The sequence below is a fragment of the Vigna unguiculata genome, chromosome 9, assembly GCF_004118075.2.
Source record: "Vigna unguiculata cultivar IT97K-499-35 chromosome 9, ASM411807v1, whole genome shotgun sequence".
Taxonomy (NCBI): Eukaryota; Viridiplantae; Streptophyta; class Magnoliopsida; order Fabales; family Fabaceae; genus Vigna; species Vigna unguiculata.
The window spans coordinates 898,165-918,923 of NC_040287.1; the positions used below are offsets into that span (position 1 = coordinate 898,165).

The window sequence follows — 20,759 nt, forward strand, 5'->3', positions numbered from 1 at the left end:
TAAATTGTTTAAAAGAATGTATAATGTTAACATTTCTTATGAATGGTGTTTAATCCATCTTATAAATGTGTATGAAATTATTTTCATAAAGAAAATTATAATTTTCTTTAGTGTAATAGATATATTTTTTCAACGATGTAATTTTATCGTGATTACAATGTAATCTCCATGGTTTTTTTTTTTTTTAAATCTTAATGTAATGACATATTTTCTAACATAGAACTTATTACTTATTTTCAGAAGTAGAAAAATAAAATATTAAAAAGTAATTAATATTACATCCCTAAACCTACTCAAAGTAATATTATAATATCAAATTTTACTTCATGTCGTTGACTCCAACATCAACTCAATTAGAACATTAAAGTTTTACGAAAATAAAAATAAAATAATTTCAAATAACACATTAAAAAGAAAATATTATAGAAATCATGTTTTACTAAGAAACGAGTTATTCTTTAAAATTGTCCTGATTTGCCGACTATATATACAAACATTGAATGATCAAATAAATTTTGGTATTCTATTGTCACTATTAAGGAACTCCAAAGTAAGCAACAAATAGAAAAAATTGTAAACCTATTTATGTTCAACGCAAAACATTCTAGTCACAGCCACCTACCCTGACGCGCCGCTAAACGCACCGCCTTCATTAAAATCCACACGCGACAACATAAGCCAACCACCACGCGCCACACAGGGTTTTCTTTCTAGACCAACGTCGGCATTCGAGTCCAGACTCACTGAGTCTCCTCTCGCCCACCTCGCTCCGCCTCGCACTGGGCGGCGGAGCTACAATCACCACCGCTAGACGACGGGGACACGTTCCCCCTCCGTTCCCTGCTCAGAATCCTCGTAAACGACAACATGCGACTCATCGGCGACCGAAACGACGACGTATTCTCGTCGCGCAAATTCTCGTCCCGCGGAGGCACCTCAATGGTCACACCAACCAACGTCGATTTCCTAGAGCCAACCGAAGTGGAAGGACAAGAAGTAGAAACGGTTCGGTTCTCCCCCGAACCGGATTCCGGTTCACTAACAGTTATAACAACCGCCGCCGGTTCGGCAGCGCGCTCGACCGGTGCGCGACAAAGTGGACACGTGGCGTGCGAGTGAAACCACATGTCGATGCAGTCTGTGTGGAAGCTGTGGTTACACTTCGGTAAGATCCGACCCGGTTCTCCCAGTTCGAATTCCGACAAGCAAACCGCGCATTCCGGCGCGTTTTCCGGGTGTTCCCTGGGGTCGTAAGTGAACACGGGTAGCGAGGCGAGGACGGCAGCGTCGAGGCCGCGGGAGACCGCGGTGGGGGTGCCGGCTTCGTTGTAGAACACGAGCTGCGTGCGGCGGAGCTCGCGGTGGCGGCGGAGCTGACGGCGGCGCGCGCGTCTGAGGTACCAGCGCGCGTAGATGTGGAGACAGAGCATTAAAATGACGATGAAGAAGAGTAGAACGATGGCAGAAAGCATGATTTTTCCGCTGAGGCTGTAACTCTTGTCATCGAAATCTTGTGGGATTGGGCTTCTCTCTTTGAGTTTTGGTATGGCTTCGTTTCCTCCCTCTTGAGCCATGTCTGAGAGTGAACCAGTGACTGAGAAAATTTTCAAGAATAATAATAAAAATTATTGTTACTACGATTAGTAGTGAATGAAAAAAAGGATTTTTGATTGGGTTTGGGTTTATAGAATGGAGAAAAGAAAGAGACAGGAAGGTTCTGAAGGGTTTGAACGATGAGGTAATGCTTTTATATGCAACCATTGTTGTGTCAAAGTTCTTCAGTTGCCACTGTTGACGCGCTTTCTCTTTCTAAATTTTATGTTTTTTTGTTTTTTTATTATCAAAATTTATATTTCGGAAATTGGCTTGCACCTTCGTTGGCGAGTGGAACCCACACGTGTTTTCATTATTTTTTTATTAAAGCGTGTGGGAAAGTAGAAGTGTAGAAGGTGGTGAAGTGAAGTTGTGTATTGGTTGGTCAACGTGTTCTTACTTAACACGAAGCAATGGGTCATCGTGATTTTTTGTCTACACTTTTTTACTTTATTGCAAAGAAAAGAACACTTTTTTTTTTCTTCTTCTTCTTAAGTAATGTTCTTAACTTAATAAAAAATGTATCCTATTTAGTTATGTTCGTAGAATAAAATTGTCACGCTTCCTTATTGTTTGTAGAAGTTTTCACTTAGTTACTTAATTAAGATTGTGTGCCAATAGTTCTTTCTTTTAGATTTAACTTTCATTTGCAATAAATTTCTCTATCAATTAATAACTAAGTAAAACAGTAAACCACCTTGTGTTAACATCTCACATCATTATTACCATTAAATTTTAAGAAAAAAAGTTATATTTTAGGCTTATGACAGATTTTATTAATTGTTATGAATTAATGATTGTCCATTGATTTGATATATTTACTCATATGATTCATTACTCTTTATGGTAAAGATTTGTATTAACTAAGTTGATTTGTTTCCTCTATGGATTACATATTGTATCTATAAATAAGACTCTCCCTATCAATAATAATACACAGATCAGTTTCTCCCTATTCTCCATTCTCTATTGTTTCTTTCTCTCTCTTCTCTCTATTATTCACTTTATTTCATAACACGTTATCAGCACGATGCTTCAACCAATTGAGGACTAGTGGAAGCTTTTTCTCTATAACCATAGTGCTCTGCGTGTCTCAATCCAGGCTCTTTCTAATCCTTTCTCAAATTATAATTTTAACTTATATTCTTCCTCTTGCGATAAGAATTGTTTAACTTTATCAATTTTTATCTCCGTCTTATTATTTTTATTTTTATTATGACGGTGATTATTATTATTATTATGATTATTATTATTATTATTATTATTTTATGTGCTAGTTTTAAACACACGAAATGTTGCAAAAATTGGATTTGTGACCCTTGATATTACAAGGAAGAATTCCTTATATTGGATTTTAAATGTTGAAATATATTTAGATGCAATGGATATTGGGATACCATTAAATAAAGAAATAAAGCATCTAAGCAACATGACAAAAATATTGTGAAAAGAGATTTCACAAATATTGTGAATTTATTTCATGCCTATGTATGGCTGGCTGTACAAAGCAACAAAGCTTTTGATGAAAAATCATGAGATCCGCCTAATATGCTCCATTCCCAGAAGTGAATGCAGCAATCAATATTATGAATTTATTTCATGCCTTTGTATGGCTGAACAAAGCAATGAGCTTTTGACCTCAAGAAAATCATGAAACCTGTCCAGATTGGTTCTGCTTCATTCCCAGAAGTGAATGCAGCAACATTTGATTTATATTTTCATGATCATGATCTTGATTTTGGACATGGTTATAAAGAAAATTTCAGAGACACATTTTGTCACCAGAAGTGGCACAATAATGTGAAAAAAAAAGGAAAAGAAAAATGTGAAAATATTGACAAAAAGATGAAAGTATATATTATCATTACAGTGTTAAAGGCCATTTGAGTTGTACTTATTGTACACCAAAGCATCCTACAAATAATGAGAAGAACATAGAAACACACTTTGCTTATGAAGATGGTGATTCTGATTATGGTTATATGGATGCTACTCATTTTGATATTGTTATTTTCTTTGCTAAAGCAAATGGAAGCATTGATCACCTCATTGATTATGAGAGTGTTAAATTTTTCTTTTGTTTGATAATGTGAGACATCGATGTTAGTATTATTTATAGTACTACAAATATATTTGAAGACTCTAAAAAAGCTATTATACTTCTACTAAGAAGTTGAATAGAAACTTATTAAGTTTCAATGATATTTGTCTAAATGGATATTATATTGAGACAAACAATGAAAAAGATATGAAATATCTTTATATCTCTATGATTGAGTTGAAAAAGAAAGTGTATTGGAGAAATTATCAACATTCTCTTATAGTTTGTACTACAAGTTTATTAGTACAATTGAAATGCATGTCATGGTAAACCAGAAATTTACAAATCAAAATGATGCCTTGTTTGACATGATCAATTATGATGCGAAAAAAAAAGGGTTGAAAAACTCATGTGAACACGTTTGAAGCATGGTAGATATGTTGGTTCCAAAGATAAAAACTCTTGAATGAGAAAGGGAGCTAATATGCAAAATGACCTAATCGAAAATGTTGAAATCCCAAAAAGATTCATTTGACATAATTAATGGTTCAGTTCCAGAAGAACCTCAGGTACCTGAAATGGTTGAAAATGATGAGATCTCAATAAATTATGTCATGAATCATATAATATGGAACCAAAATGAAGTTAACATTGACGAAACTTTTACTTATAACATAGCGATGAATGCTATGAATGACAATGAGGATCAATAAGCAATGATCATTGAAGATTGTCGGCAAAGAAAAGATTGGTCAAAATGAAAATATGCAAAGAAGCATAATTATATTTGTTTGCTAAACGAAAGGTTTTTGGACGTATAGTTCGCACTCCTGAAGTTGTGAAACCCATTGGGTACATATGGATTTTTGCGCAAAAATCAAATTAAAAATGATGAAATTGTTAAATACAAAGCATGATTGGTTGCTCAAGGTTTTTCACAAAACCTTGTATTGATTAGTGAAAAAAAAACATGTTCACTAGTATTTGATACAACAACATTGCAATATTCGATTATTCTAGTTGCACAACAAGGTTTGCATTTACATCTAATGAATGATGTTACAACCTATTCGTACGGTTCTTTTGAGAATCATATTTATATGAAAATCCCTAAAGGATTTTATTTGCCCAACGAGACAAATTCTAAAGAGGGTTATTCAATAAAATTGAACATGCTCTTTTATTGATTAAAGAGATCAAGACGTGTGTGGCATAACCGTCTTTTTGAATACTTATTAAAAGAAGGATATAAAAATGATCCTATTTGTTCTTGTATTTATATGAAAAGATCCAAATAATGAATTTGTCATAATTATTGTTTATGTAGATGACATAAACATCGTTGGAATTCCTAATGAACTCACAAAGGCAATTGATTACTCAAAGAAATCATTTGAGATGAATGATCTTTGAAGGGCAAAGTCTTGTTTGAAATTAGAAATTGAGTATTTAAATAAAAGTATTTTTATACATCAAGAGGCTTATATGATTAAGGTGCTTAAAATGTTCTAAATGGACAAATCATGTCCATTATGAACTCCAATAGTTGTGAGGTCGTTAGATGTTGATAAAGACTCTTCTTAGACCTCAAGAAAATGATGAAGATCTTCTTGGTCTAGAAGCACCATATCTTAGTGTCATAGAAACACTAATGTATCTTGCGAATTATACTCAATCTAATATTGCATTTGCTATAAATTTGTTAAGCAAGATATAATTCTTCAACTACAAGAAGAAAATGGTTTGGAGTAAAACATATACTTCGTTACTTTAAGGGTACTACGAATATGAGCTTATTCCATCCAAATGATTCAGATTCAGACCAATGGGTTATGGATATGCATGTTATTTTACATATTCTTACAATGTCACAACGGTTTATCACAAACAAGATGTTTGTTCACATGTGGTAGCACAATGGTTTCATTAAGGTATATGAAACAAACAATAGTAGCAACATCGTCTAATCATACAAAATTACGAGGAAAGTTGTGAATATGTTTGGTTAAGGTTTATAATTCAACATGTGCAAGAAACTTGTGACTATCCCCGAGAAAGATGGAATTAACAACCATATATGAAGACAATAATGTATTGTTCAATTGAAAAGATGATATAGATATCCAAAAATTCGTTCATCTGAAAATATGACAAGTCTATTTGTAAAGTTTTTGCCAAGAAAAACTTTTGAGCAAATGACTCACAAATTCAGACTCTGTCACCTTAATGATGTAAGTTTACATGATGGGGAGAAATAGAATATGTGATGAACAATATTATTAGAATACAGAATGTTGTACTCTTTTTCCTTCACTAGGATTTTTATCCCAAAGGGTTTTTCCTAGTAAGGTTTTAACGAGGCACATTCTTTATCAATGGACACTCAAGGGGGAATGTTATGAATTAATGATTGTCCATTGATTTGATATATTTACTCATATGATTCATTACTCTTTATGGTAAAGATTTGTATTAACTAAGTTGATTTGTTTCCTTTATGGATTACATATTGTATCTATAAATAAGACTCTTCCTATCAATAATAATACACAGATCAGTTTCTCCCTATTCTCCATTCTCTATTGTTTCTTTCTCTCTCTTCTCTCTATTATTCACTTTATTTCATAACATTAATAACTTTTTACACTTTTTTTTTTAATTTTAAAACTTAAAATTGTACATAATTTACTTTCCCGTCAATTGGCTATTAAATTAGTACTAACATCATATCGGAGTAATGTGAGATGACTTGTAATTGAGATTGAGATTTCAAATTTTAAACATAACACTATACAACTAGTTTTTAAAATAAAATTTGCATCTACTTATATACTCTAAATTTGTTTTATTTCTAATTGACGTAAGACTTTCAACACTTCTTTCAACAATTTTAATTAGGACTGAGCATTAGTTGAGCTGGATTGGGTTCGGGTTACCAATCCATCATAATCCAAATTTAACATATTTATATTCAATTCAACAATTTCATTTGTTGGGTTATGCAGATATAGATAATTTCAGTTATAATTAAATATGGGTGATCTTCAAGTTACATATCTAAACAAAAATTTAATGTAGATCAAAATAATCTCTCAATTTTGCAGCTTAAAAAAAAAACAAATTTGCAATGAATAAATAAGAGCATAGAGAGGAAGAATCTTCACATAAGTATCACAAAACAATGACTTTTACCTAAGTTCCTCAACATCATAGCAACATTCAACTATAAAATAGTCAATGTTGAAGAGTCACCACCATCAACAACCTTCCATACAACTCTATCTGCCTTCCACCAACGTTGGATGTTGTGTGTGAAGAATGAAAGTGAGTGTGCGAAGTAAAAAAGAACATGGCAACTACTAGAGTTTGGTAAAGTGAGGTTGGTTATACATTTTTTTTGCTCACTCCTAATATAAGGGAGGAAAATAGACAAGATTTTTGTGTTGTTTGATCTCACCATAAAATATTTGAAGTATTTTTATTTACAATATTAGATGTTAAAATAAAATTAAATGATTTAAAAACAATTATGTAATTTTATGAATCTCTTAAAATAATTTCATAACTTTTGTTTTTTACTTTTATAAATTGTTTATAGTAAATACCTTTCACAAATAGCTTATCAATTAGCTGCTAAATATAGTTTTTGCAAAATAAATATAACTTTTGAACTTTTATATTTAAACGTGCATGTGTATCATTTAAAATATTTTAATTATAATCTTCGATGCTATTTTTAATCTAAAGCGTTTTTTTACTCTAAAATATTGATTTTAGTATGATGAGAGTTTTCGATCAACATTTTTAGGTATATTAAATATGTTAATCCCACATACTCTTAATCACTAAAAATTGGATTGCAATAGGTTCCTTAAGATTGTATTGGAATTTAAACCCAATAGGTAATGCTAATGCATTACATGTTGGATTGATTAACAAATTTTCCAAGATGAACAAATAAATAAATATATATATATATATATATATATATATATATATAATCTCATATTTAACTTTTAAGATATATAAGATTGATGATTGAATACCTAAAAAAAACAGAGTAAACTAAAATATTTAACTTTTAATCAATTGTTAAATTGATAAACCTTTTGGTACGTTGTGCCTTTTTTTATTAGTATCTTATTTTACTAACATGAATGTTTTGATTAAGAAAATAAGCATTAGTAAATCACAACACATAATTGATTAGTAATAAGTATATATGTTTATTTATTTGTGAAGTTCAAATAATTTTTGACAACCTACCTAACTATGTCACAACTAAATGGACCGGCAATTCAGCCTGGCCCAACTAATCGTGGGCCCAAATCCGTTAGAAAGTTATCGTTTATCTAATAATAGTAATAATCATTTTCTATTATTAATAAGCTTCCACCCACTTGATAATAATTTATTTTTCGTAAAGACATTTGCAACGGATTTCATATTTGGTAATAAATAACTCTTGTACTATTTTTTTTCTCTCTTTCAAATGCCTTATATGTTTCTCCCTTTATCATCAAAAAACACTTTCAAAATTTATATTAATTTTGACGTTGACAGTTGATTAAACCTTTTAATGTTAAATGAACGATTTATTTGATTTACATTAAGTAATTACTTTCTTAGATGCTATATTTAATATTTAACTTAATTTTTCTTGACTTTAAAGAAAGGGTCACTAATTTATATTATTAACTTTCGAAAAACTTATAGCCGACAAAGAAGTGTGATGGAAATCCATTAAGTAATCCAGAATTAAAACATTAGCTTGTTTTAGACTTTTCCTTTGTTGTTTATCATTTTGGTACAACGACTAAAGACTTTATTTTCAATTATAAATAACATCTGCATATTATTTTTAAAACTAACATTTTCGTCAAAACTAAATATAATTTAAAAAAACATTTAATTTTTGAAATAGTTTAAGCAAATGGGTTGGTTATGTTAGTTTCACAGAAGGTTGTTAATTGAAAATTGATTTTGTATTCATAGTTATCCCCGAAAAGAAAGAGTTTGAGAATTTGTGCATGGATATTGATTTGTCCGATTTGGGTATATTTTTGGGTTGGAAAATGTAGCAATTAGTAGTTGTGTTTTGCCTGCAGTTTCCGTAACTAAGGTAATAAATGATGTTATTAAATAGAAGATACCAAAAGGTGTGAACTTTGAAGCCAAACTGCATTTACTTGTGTTTACCAACTCCTCTTGAGCCACTCACAAACAACACCAAATACACTTCACTTTTCTTCTTCTTCTCTCTCTCTTCTTCTCTTTTTCTTAGTCTTTCTCTTCTCCATCAAAGTTCATACTTTTCACACAATGACCAACAAGTCCCCAGTTTTTCCAATGCCAGACCCTCAACACTTCAGCGACTATGGCTTTGACCCTCAAATAAACTATTTTCAGGTTTCTCTTCCTTTTTCTCTCCCACCCTTTTGAAAAAAAATCTTTTTTTTTTCTTTTTCTCTTTGCATTTACAAACCATGACGTTATAACAGGTGTTGGAAGAAGCCATGAAGCACAAGCGAGAGACGGCGAGATCCATAGACTCCATCCACTTCAAGCTCCAAAAGCCCATTTCCAAGGACGAATCCCGGAGCAAAGCCCACAGGCCCAGGAAAAAGCGCTGGTGGAGAAGCGCCCTCCTCTTTTTCAAGTGGCGCTGGGCCCATCCCCGGGACAACGGCATTAACCAAGACGACGTCCACCAGGCCCGAGCCCGGGCTTTCCGGGCTTCCATCTCGGGCCCCGTGTACTGGACCGAGAGCCGAAGCGGCTCCGCCACGCCCCACCGCACCTCCAGCCGCCCTACCTCCGGGCCGCTCGCCGGCACCCTCACGCCGCCGGCAAAAGATGACGTGGACACGCCTTACTTGAGTCTAAGAGAACTCAACATGGAACAACAGCACCAACTTCAGCGGAGGATGTCTACCTCAGCCATGCCCATATACTTGGTCACTTAGATAACTTTCAACCAATCACGTGTTAGGTTGTTACCTCGTTTTTTTCTTTTATTTTTTAACCTAAGCAAAGGTGTTTGTTCGTTTGATTTGGGATGGATCATCCTTTTGATGTTTGTTGTTGCTTACTTTTAATATATGCAACTGAAATGTTTTGGTTTTGACCATTCTAAGGTAGTTGTTGTTGTGAATTTCTTAATTAACAGTTTTTCTTGGATTTGGGTCCGAAAGTGAGTGGTTAGAAAGTACTTGTTACTTGCACGTTAGTGACATTTACCAACGTAGCGCCAAGATTTGTGTCCGTTAAGTTGGACCCAACCCTAGGGGGTCCTGGTGTTGGGAATTGAGGTTGTGGGGTCCAAACGGCAACGTTTCGTAAAGGCTGCTAAAGTTAGAGGGAAAAAGTGGATTTTTTTATTTTTGAAAGGTTCTATTATTTCATTGTCAATGGGGCATGGAGAACACTGGCATCAACATGGGGTGTGAAAGGAAAATGAAAGGGCTATGAGCAAAAATCCAAATTACTAAACTATCATCGCATGTGCATTGCCATCACCAAGTGGGAATTTAGGTTAATAAATTCTGTAATAAAATAAAAATTATCAGAGATTTTTAAAAACTAGAGGTTTGTATTTTTTTTACACAATTTGTTCATATTGCATGTTTTTCTATTTATAGATGCAATGCCGTTGAAAGAAGATCTAACCTAATATTTTATTTTGTCTGTGTACTTGTAGGAATCAAATTAATCTTTTTAATTTAACATTTTACTTTAAAAAAAACTGAGTTATTACAGATTAAGTATAATCAGTTAACTGAATCACTGAAGAGAGTAAACTTAACTGAACAGAAAACACCATTTCTGCAAAGAAATCATTAACCATTTTCTCCTTTAACTTTCCCATGTATACCTTCCAAACTCTTAAATCTTTCTGTATTGCATGTAAGTGTAGTTTTCAAGATAACTATCATCGTAATCTCACAATAATTATAATAGTTCTGCAACACACTTAGTAATTCATGTGGCTATATATGCACATTTACAGTTTCTGTGGGGAAACTCTGGGAAGTAGATAACTCTGAAGACCTTTTCTCTCTGTTTCTTCTTTCATGTGCAAGAAGAATTGCACATTTACAGGTGAAATACAGAAGCAAGGCTCCAAGAGAGAATATGATAACAAATTCAATGACAATGATTGATCCTAATGCTGTTACAGCAGATAGAACAAGATTATAAGTCAGAAATAAAAGATTATGGAAACCATTATGATAAGATGAAAGACTCTAAAATATATACTAAGAACCTTATTATCATTAAAAGTTACCTAAGCTTATGAAATATAGAACTTACTGTGAGCCAGAAATGAACTCATTGGTTGTTTTCTCATTAAATTTACTGTAACTTCTGCGTATAATGGCATTGACATGCCATCTGCACAATCTGGATAACATCCGTAGTTTCCCATGTCATTTAATGTCATTGTTAAAACAGCTCCATGTTCACCTCCCTGTATAAAATCAAGATAATTATGCAGTAGAAATTTTCATAAATTCTGCAACATGTGTCATGAAGCTGCGGTGAAGGAACAGAAGGCAATGATTTTGTGTATTGAAGACCGTGTTTGGCCCTCAAACTTGAAGGTAGAAAAGAAAACTAAAGAAAATCACTCACATGATAGAACAGTTGTTGCATAACACTGTTGCAGTCATTGATTGTGCCCTGAAATCTGATTCCATGAGCTTTGACCATAAAGTGCTCTGAGATAGTAACATATGTCTGAAGAGGCTGCCACTGATAATTAATTCTGTGCTTCAATTCAGTTGTATTGATCAAATGAACTGGTAGGTTTGCCACTAACCATCCATCATTTACTTCCATGGAGAACGTCACAAAAAAGTGAGCCTCACCACCTGAAATGACCCATCTTCTTTATGACATTATCATCGTTACGGTTTTCAGCTACTTATATATTATGAATTAGTCTCATCTTTAGTTGATATAGGTAAAATTTCTTTAGGACTCATAACTCTAATATCATGGTAAAAGGTGAACTTTAAGTTAACTCAATTATACAAAACCAGTTTGTTTATTGATAAGATTTGCATCTACTTATATATTGTGAATTGATTTCAACTCTAATTTAGTCGCTGTGTGACTTTCAACAATAAACCATCAATACCACTGCCAGTTTTCCCTTTAGCAGCTTTTGAATCTAATGTCTATATATTTATGACTTGCAACAAGAGTCTCTGAATTTGATATTCCATGCAATCAATCTCAAAGAAAAGACCATTTGTACAATTATGCATGTTTTGTTGTTTAACAGCAATTGCCCCAGAAATGAACATAAAAATGGCTGTCTCATCCAACTGCATGTTTTATTGCGCAAATCTTAAGCACGCAGACATATTTATTGAAAGAATACCATACCAGGAAAAGTAAGAAGATCGGGATCTCCAATGGAAAAGTCAAACTTGTCTTTCTCTTGGTCAAAGATAAGGGTCTCATCTTCATTACTCCTCAATATGATGAAGTAGGGGGCTCTAATAAATGGAGGGTCATTGATAGGATCAACGAAAATTGGAACACCTACTGAATTTACTCCGTTCTTATTCCTGGTTGAGACTTGAATGGTATCTCCTCCATAAAAATTTTCATTTCTGAAGAACAAAATGCACCAGGATTATTAGCAACAGTAACAACAAACAATAATTGAAAACCATATCTACACTTCTACATGATAAATGTTTTACAAACTAGTAACAATACACCAGGAATAAATTGTTTCAGTGAATTTAAGCAATAACAAAGGTGTAAAAAATACCCCAGATACTGAATTGACTGAAGTGCAAAATTAATTACTTCCACAGAGCCCTCTATTATTAAACTGGTTGCAGTTTCATTTCCCATGTCAACTGTAAGTTCACTCCACATTACTTGCCCAAATTGCATAGCCATGGGAGACAGAAGCACAATTCCAGATTGAGCACTAAGATTCACAGAAATATTTTCCATAGGATTTGAATAAGTTATCTCAAACCCGGTGAAACCACTGCAAGAGAGGCACAACAAGATTTCACACAATTAAACCATTTTCTAAGAAATGTTTATACATGTGTAGCTTATACATACCCAAATCTAGGACTTATTAAATCTTCTGTTGCTTGTAGTTGATTTGGAGCAGAAACAAACTGAGGTGGAACATTGAGAACAAAAATGCACACCGTAGCAGAAGCAAGATTTCCATTTATATCAGAAATTGTATACCAAAAGGAATCATTTCCATAATACCCTTTATAAGGAGTGTAACGAAAGATCCTTCCATTCTGTATAAGTGAACCGTGACCTGACTGACATAAATAGGATTTTTACTGGTGAATGTTAGAATCAACAAATATATGTATAATAGGAAAAACACGGTTATGAAGAGTTTTCAGTATGCATTCACAAGATATCTTACTTTTGAGAATTCAACCATACTTGCATCATCACCAGCAAAATAATCATTTGCTAAGACATCAAAGGCAATGGATTGGTCCTCCCAAATAGATATTGTATCATTGTTGGCTTTTGGAAAATATTCACCTGCAAATCAAGCAAAAAGAATCCCTAAAAAGTTTTCACTTGGTCTGAAAACTGGTCAGATAATGGAATGTGTGTAGAAAAGGTCCCATTAACAGCAGCAATATATCAGCATATAGAGATATAATAATTAGGACACACACATATATTTATATATATATATATATATATATATATATATATATATATATATATATATATATATATAACTGCAAAAGGGTAAAATTATAAGGTGCATGTTGTTTGAACTTACTGCTGTACACATTGATACTCAAGGGACATGATAAGAAACGTTTGCCATCAAAGGAAGCACAAATGTCGTAAGTTCCAACATCTTTGACCATGTAACTGCAGCTGTATGATCCATCCTTATTGTCTGTAATGTCCAAAGATGAAAAGCCAGAACTATTAGCAGAAGCAATCTCCAATTTCAACCTTGATTGTTGGGAGAGGACAGGGTTTAAATATGAATCCACAAGCTGGACTATTATTTCATTTTTGAACAGCTTTGGCACCTTTGGAGAAAACCTCACGACACTTGACAAGGAAACATTTACTTCACCTGCACCAAGCTAGGTGTACATCATGAGAAATGATTGGGTGGAAAACAACAAATATATGTGAAAATTATGAGCAAAACTCAGATGAACCTTGCAATAAAATTATATCCTATTGAAGTATTTTTGATCATGAGCTAATTAAGCACTATAAGCTTATGCTGTTCCATGAATGCACTATATATAACAGATTCCGCTATGCAAGAATCTTCGAGGCATGTAAGTATTTTTTTTTCTTTGCATAAGCTAATACCAACCTTATGAAATCATTCCTTTTCATATAATGCATATTATTGTACCTGCTTTTACCTCTTTTCGGAAAGAATGTCCTTCATTCAATAATATGTTTCCACAATATACATTAATATCATAAAGTCCACTTTTTTCTGGTATGTAATTCACACGAAAATCACTTGCCATGATAAAGCTCCCGCTCCCATTTGACTGAAAACATTGTGAAACTTCATTAGAGTCTTTACAAATTGTGCACCAAAAATTAACTATTGTCTTCCTTACATTGTTTCTCAGCACTATTGAAGGTGATGGCACAGTTTCCATGCGACCGATACCATCATATCTCACTCCTGAAGCTATTCTGCTCCCTGATGTCAAATACAATTATGACAATAAAAATGAAATAATCAATTTCATACAGGAATATAGCAAGAAGTTTATCTTTGAAAATACCATTACTGTCAAGCACAGCATATATGAATGGCATAACTCTGTACGAGTCATTTTCTCTTAAAATTTGTACTTGAAGTATGTTTGCTTGAACAGGGGAAGGATATTGATAGATGTCATTCAAATACACAGAGAATTCTTCCTTTACACCAGCTACTGAATCATTTAAACCTGATCCGTTAACAACACTTTTAACCCCATCACAGTAACCTGTTTGAAAAGGAACATGACAAAGAAATTAGATTTTCATTCTGAAATTATTTGCAAGTAACTACGGTGTAAGAAACTACTAAAAGTGAAAAGCCAGATAGAAAGAGGGATGAGGGAGAAGGAAAAATGCAATGTTTATATCAGTAATAGTAAATGTAAATAGTAAATGATGTTACAAATGACAAATCTATTTTTTCAAGAGACTCGGAATGAAACTTTACCTATAAAAACAGTATAACCATATGGCATGTTGGAAATGCTTTTATTATGCTTGGAATCATATATTGTCAATAGGAAGTTCCCTGGCTCAAAATTGCTAAACGAAAACAACTGAATTCCAGCATCCACTCCTTGAAAATGGAGATCTGATATCGGTATCGACAAGTTTGTGTCAGTTTCAACAACTTCAAAATCAAAAGGATACAATCCAGAAACCAGATTTCCGTATTTATCTAACTGATGTATAAAGATTTCCATCTTGGAAGACAATTGCCATGCATGAGATTCAATGTTCCATTTGGCTATACAGTTAGAGACATCTATAGCTCCTGGCAATTGAAAGAGAGAGAAGTCAAACTATTGTAGATTTTCTTGTAGAAGTAACAAAATGACATATGGAAGAAGAAAATTATTTCACTATATCTACAATCTATAACAATAGTAACTTGAACAAATTATTTCACTATTCTATTTCAACCTCACAAGCATGTAATCAAGGTGGTCGAAATATGATAGAAAGAAATTAATTATGATTGAAACAAAAGCACACAACCTGGATTCACCTTCAATGGTAATGGAGAACCCTTCAAGGTTTGATTTCCTCCTTCTAAGCTCAATGAGAACTTTCCAGCTTTCGTGACAATAAACTCAATCACTATATAATCAAACTCAGTCCACCCCATGTTAAAGATATCTGGAGCACTTGCAACAGAACCATTTTCATGCAAAACAGACAACTTAAAATCAGGCAAATAGGAAACTTGAGTCGTCTTAGAGATACCGTTCCCAAATGCATCTTTAAGTAGCACCATAAGCGTAGCTTTTGAACCAGCTTCATACTCATGTCTCACACCCTTCCATGATGCAACACACACAGAAGGGTACATGTTCCCTTCAGTAGGACAATAATATCAAGCATTACTTAACTATCTGGCACATAAACTAGAATGAACAAAATTATCTTCATTCCCATTAAAGAGTGATGTTTTTCTTTTACTTCAACAAAATCCTTGAAGTGATTTAAAAGGGTAGTTAGTTTCAGTTCTGTCAAAACCTACCAACCTACGAATGAAACATTCAGTTATGTTAAACAGTTTAGAAAGTAAACCTGGTTCAACTTGGAAATGCAAGGATGAATCATCAACTTTATAACGCTCCTCAGTGAGGAGTACATTAAACAATCCAACCCTGATGGGGGTGAAGAAGATCTTCCATTCATTTGGGTCTCCTTCGAAATCTGACAACACAGTAGACACGTAGGAACTGTTCCCTTCCTTTCCATTCACAGTTAGTGTGGGGTTGAAAACTTTTTTGTCAATCTTATCAGCATTCTCAAGCACTTTTACTTTGATTGTTGCTGTGTCACCGGCCTCGAATGTGCCCTTGTCATCCCACCAACTAAACGCGAACAAGGGAATTCGTGATGTATCTGTCTCAAATGAAGAAAAAGAAGTGAGGATGGTGCAAAGAAAACCGGGTTTTTCAACGATGGAAAAGTGATGCTTCGTGGTAACCTGAAGTTAGATATTGAGAACAATAAACTGAGAAGAAAGATAGAGCGCAGAGTGAAATGAGAGTGAGTGTGCATATCTGCATTTTCTGAGAGAATCTCATAGTGCAGTGAAGGAAAAAGACAGTTTTTGAGCATGCAGTTTACGAGAAGTTTTTTATCCTATATGAGAAATATACGAGCAGTTTTTGAAAGGCAGAAGTTTTTTTTAGCCATTTATTAATTTTTGGCTATAATTTTTTTTTAAGTATTTTCTTTATTATGTCATATAATTTTTTGATTTTGAACTTTGTGTTATGGTCCTGGTTAAGTTTGTAATTTTTTGTAATTTTGTAGGCTAAATACACGTGGATATAAGTTTTTTTTTTTTCCGTTGTGATATTAGAATAAAGTAGTTGATTTTGTGACATTTTTTGTATGGCAACATTAAAATAAAGAAACTGCGTATTATAATGCATGTAGTATAAATGTTTGGTGTGCAATATTTTATGCAGGTATACAATTTAGCATTAATTATATGTTCTTTTGGTTTCATTTATCGAAATGTTACAAAATATTTATATCAGTAATATTTTTATAATGTTACCTTTATAAAAAAAAATATCACTAGAATTTTTGAGTAACAATTTGAAAATGTTCCTCTATTTAAAAAACAATGTTACTAAAGAGGATTCCATAATTAGTGTTCATTACAAACATAATTTATGTTAAACTAGAAGATGATTCCATAATTTTTGGGTGAGGGAATGCTGTATCAGTAGTGGCCCGTGCTGCAAAAAAGGGTCTGGTGAAGCCCAAAAGCAATAGCTGCTTACACCATCTATGAATCCAAATTAGATAATGTAAATAGTTTCTAGATTAATGTATTGAGGGACTAATTCGTGAATAATTTATTCTCAAACCAATTTATAAATAATAGTATTAGAATTTTTAGGATTTTAGAAACATAAAAAATATAAGAAATATGTTATTTGAATGAGTTTGCTTTATTTTATTTATGTACTCTAGATTAATTTAAATAAAATATATTAAGCAAATATAGGTCGTGGTAGAAATTTTAGGCAATTGATCAATAGTGTTATTTTCCTTCCCAACTTCTATTAATCTAGTTTATTTACTTAAGTTTATATTCTTACGTTCTCATAAGAATGCAAAAACAAGCTCTCCGTTTTACAGGTCTTGTAAGAACCTAATTTCTGGTACTATTGTTAAAATTATTCATATTTTTAAAATATAAAAGATATAAAAAAACATCTTTTTATTTTATTTTATTTTATTCATGTATTGTATATATAATTTTAAATATGATAAAATATCAAATATTTATAATATTTCAATCTTCATCTCATAAATGTAAACAATAAATTAATATATATTTTTTTATAAAATTTATTTTTAAAACTAAAATATTTTCCGAATAAAAAATTAATTCAAATAAAAATATTAAGCAAATATTCTCAACAACAAATAATTATATAAATAATTTATTTACTGATAATCTTATTAGTAATGCTACTTACAAAAATAAAATTATTTAGTCATTTTTCTCGCGCTTAACTTTATTACACACATTTTTTGTTGGTCATAATTAATTATATACAATATTTTTCTTTAATGAATGTTAATGGTTAATAATAGCAATTTTGTTTGTTGTATTAATTTTTTTATGTTCTATTCTCAAAACCATAATCACATTAATTGTTAAATCTTGTTTAATCTATATATGTTTATTCTGTTTACATTGTAGAGTTCTAGAAGATCTCAGACATTTTTTCACAATACAAATGGGATGCCAATCCAACTGTTTCTTTAATCTAAAAACTTAGCCAATCAAAGGTTCCCAAATGTTATAATAAATAGTTCAAGTAACTTTAAACCAACTCAACCATTAATTCCAACATTCTTAATTAACTTTTGTTGTCTCTTATAAATAATTTAGTCAGATTAGACATACAATTTTGTATAAAATGCCACAACTAACATATTTTTTAAGTGAGGCTCGTGTATTAGCTCTACATAGGGAGTTTCACTATAGGAAGAATAAATACCAATGAGACTTGAGTTCAACCACTAAGGCAAGCCATTGACACCATTCTTAATCCAAAATTTTAAGACAATGAGTTTATGAGTCTTTATTCTTATATAGTGTTCTACTTTCTCATTTCTATCAAATGAGAAACTTAGACGCAGACTTGGATTTCTAACAATCTCTCCCTTGAGGGTGAGTCCTTTCAACCACATTGGTACACTCCCCCTCCAACGGAAGCATTTTCAATTACGAGTACTCATTTTTTGTCTTTTCTGTATCGTCGTTCTTCTTAATAGGACACGCTTATCTGTAATACTTGTCAGATGAAGACTTTTGATACACTGACCATACTACACTTATCTGAACCGGTTTTAACCATCAGCTCTAATACTACTTGTTAGATTTACAAAGAAAGTTTCACCGAAGAAAACAAACATCGATAAGATTCTAGCCGAGATTAAGATTTGAAGGAGACAATAACGCAGACATGGTAAAAAGGTATATGGCATTAAAATGTTGGTATTTTGAGTGAAGAATATTGGTGTTGCTTTAAGGTACCTGAAGAGAGAGACCGAACAATGTGGATAATCTATGAGAAGGATATTCCATCCACCATGTTTTCCCATCATAGAGTATTCAGCTTCGTACTTTTGTCTTACAAATAATTATCATTTTGACTTACCACAACAAATCGAATTTCTGATATATCTTCAGACAACATGTCAAACAAGTGGACCCACACCCTCACTTCCCATACATTATTACCACAACATCCTACCAATCTCTTTAATGCTTCTTTTCACCTCACATTGTGGCCTCAACTTAATTAAAACTTCTTTTTTTGCTCACGGCTTAATATATTTCAGAATATTTTTCATGCCTCTCAAAATAACCAATAATTATAATAATAAAAATCACTAATTGCAGTTCAGAATTCATTGAATTTTTCTAAATATTGTCTAATTTAAACTATGGAGCATGTCCATCTTGTATGTGTCTCCCAAAAATGTAATTGTGACACTAATCATAATCATTCAAAGTTTATTCTAATAAAATTTGGTATTTGTTTGATCTATCATATCAGTTACTATCGATTTATTTATTAATATTTAATCTCACATTTATATTATCTATTAATATTTAGTTTCATGTTTAAATGTCTCGCTGAAAAAAGATATGTTGACGACCCTATGTTGATTAGAGATAAATCAAATTTATAATATATATAAGTAAATATATATTTCATTTTCCAAATAAGTTTTATAAGATCAAATTTTACTTAAAATACATTTTTTGCGAGTCTGAAGAGGTTGGAGTGAGACGAGTTTGTATTTACTCCAACAGGTAAAAAACCAATTTTCTCATAATAGTTTTAACTTAATAGTTTTAACTTAATGAACAAATGTTTTCAAAGATGAAGAAAAATAGAAGACTAGGTATAGGGTGTTTATTTGTTTTCTTCACTACGCAGGCTTGCACATATGTATGGTATACCATGAAGAAAGAGAAGAAGACAATAAAAAAAGCAGTGAAGAAGAAACAACTATATCTATATCTATATCTATTGATGTATCTATATAAGCAAAGGAAGAAGAAGAAGAAGAAGAAGCAATATGGTGTTAGATATTATGCATATTTTTAAACTGGGGTAATGGTATAATGAGATAGGACCCAACAGATAATGCAATTGGTTACAGGTGAGATAGACATATCTCTCTTTACCAAATCCTGAAGCGATGATTCAATTGGAAGCTTAAACGTGCGCTCCTTGTCATTCATGGCGGAGAGAAAACAGAAGATGTCGGTTGTTGGAATTTTTCAATACAATGACCAAGATTTTGGGACCGAATTCAGTACCACTACATATTCAAAAACCATGAGGGATGTGACACTTGGATTCGTTATTATTCCTTCCCAACAACCACTCCATCATAAATATCTCTTAACATCACTTTGCCCTACGAACCTATCATCAAATCCCTTCTTAATTAAATATCTCTTAACATCACTTTGCCAGAGATGCAAACCCTCGACAAGATTATTTTTCTGTGGGTTCCTCTCTGCATTTGGTGCAACTACATCGCACATGCATGGTTCCATTTAAGTGTCACAACAATCACTAATAACACTTACTCTCTAATATTACTACTTAACTTCTGTTTCTCTGTTAAAACATGTTCAATTCAAAGTCATGAATTACTTTACCATCATTTGTTCTTTGAACATCTCAGATACTGTGTTCTCGAACAATGCAGATCTATGAATTTAGACAGAATAATTCTATATATTCCCTCTGATTATTCTAATTTATAAATATCGTTACAACTTGTCTCTCCTTTATATGATAGCAGACTAGTTAACTGTTTCCAC

At 32.4% G+C, this 20,759-nt stretch overlaps 3 protein-coding genes across 3 annotated transcripts; 1 reads left to right on the forward strand and 2 right to left on the reverse strand.

The window, feature by feature from the left end:
* Positions 1 to 420: 420 nt before the first annotated feature.
* On the reverse strand, positions 421 to 1,730 carry LOC114164592 (RING-H2 finger protein ATL2). The gene has a single exon (XM_028049318.1). It carries the CDS (start codon positions 1,572 to 1,574, stop codon positions 741 to 743), a length of 834 nt encoding a protein of 277 aa, XP_027905119.1. The 5' UTR covers positions 1,575 to 1,730; the 3' UTR covers positions 421 to 740.
* Positions 1,731 to 8,782: 7,052 nt separating this feature from the next.
* On the forward strand, positions 8,783 to 9,761 carry LOC114164220. Its single transcript, XM_028048806.1, has 2 exons — positions 8,783 to 9,043; positions 9,136 to 9,761. Exons 1-2 carry the CDS (start codon positions 8,957 to 8,959, stop codon positions 9,598 to 9,600), a joined length of 552 nt encoding a protein of 183 aa, XP_027904607.1. The 5' UTR covers positions 8,783 to 8,956; the 3' UTR covers positions 9,601 to 9,761.
* Positions 9,762 to 10,394: 633 nt separating this feature from the next.
* Positions 10,395 to 20,168, reverse strand: LOC114162562 (protein GAMETE EXPRESSED 2). Its single transcript, XM_028046491.1, has 15 exons — positions 20,112 to 20,168; positions 15,959 to 16,364; positions 15,404 to 15,742; positions 14,853 to 15,179; positions 14,363 to 14,631; positions 14,037 to 14,181; positions 13,434 to 13,742; positions 13,059 to 13,183; positions 12,731 to 12,948; positions 12,423 to 12,650; positions 12,029 to 12,258; positions 11,270 to 11,508; positions 10,949 to 11,105; positions 10,642 to 10,805; positions 10,395 to 10,529 (listed from the first exon to the last, which is right to left on the reverse strand). Exons 1-15 carry the CDS (start codon positions 20,166 to 20,168, stop codon positions 10,395 to 10,397), a joined length of 3,348 nt encoding a protein of 1,115 aa, XP_027902292.1.
* Between the last annotated feature and the right edge of the window lie 591 nt (positions 20,169 to 20,759).

Coding starts and splice junctions, on each gene's coding strand:
- LOC114164220 (XM_028048806.1), top strand. CDS start 8,957: ATGACCAACAAGTCCCCAGTTTTTCCAATGCCAGACCCTCAACACTTC. Junction 9,044..9,135: donor CTCAAATAAACTATTTTCAG/GTTTCTCTTCCT, acceptor ACGTTATAACAG/GTGTTGGAAGAAGCCATGAA.
- LOC114164592 (XM_028049318.1), bottom strand. CDS start 1,574: ATGGCTCAAGAGGGAGGAAACGAAGCCATACCAAAACTCAAAGAGAGA.
- LOC114162562 (XM_028046491.1), bottom strand. CDS start 20,168: ATGAATGACAAGGAGCGCACGTTTAAGCTTCCAATTGAATCATCGCTT. Junction 11,106..11,269: donor TGCAACAACTGTTCTATCAT/GTGAGTGATTTT, acceptor GATTTTATACAG/GGAGGTGAACATGGAGCTGT. Junction 10,806..10,948: donor GAGTTCATTTCTGGCTCACA/GTAAGTTCTATA, acceptor CTGCTGTAACAG/CATTAGGATCAATCATTGTC.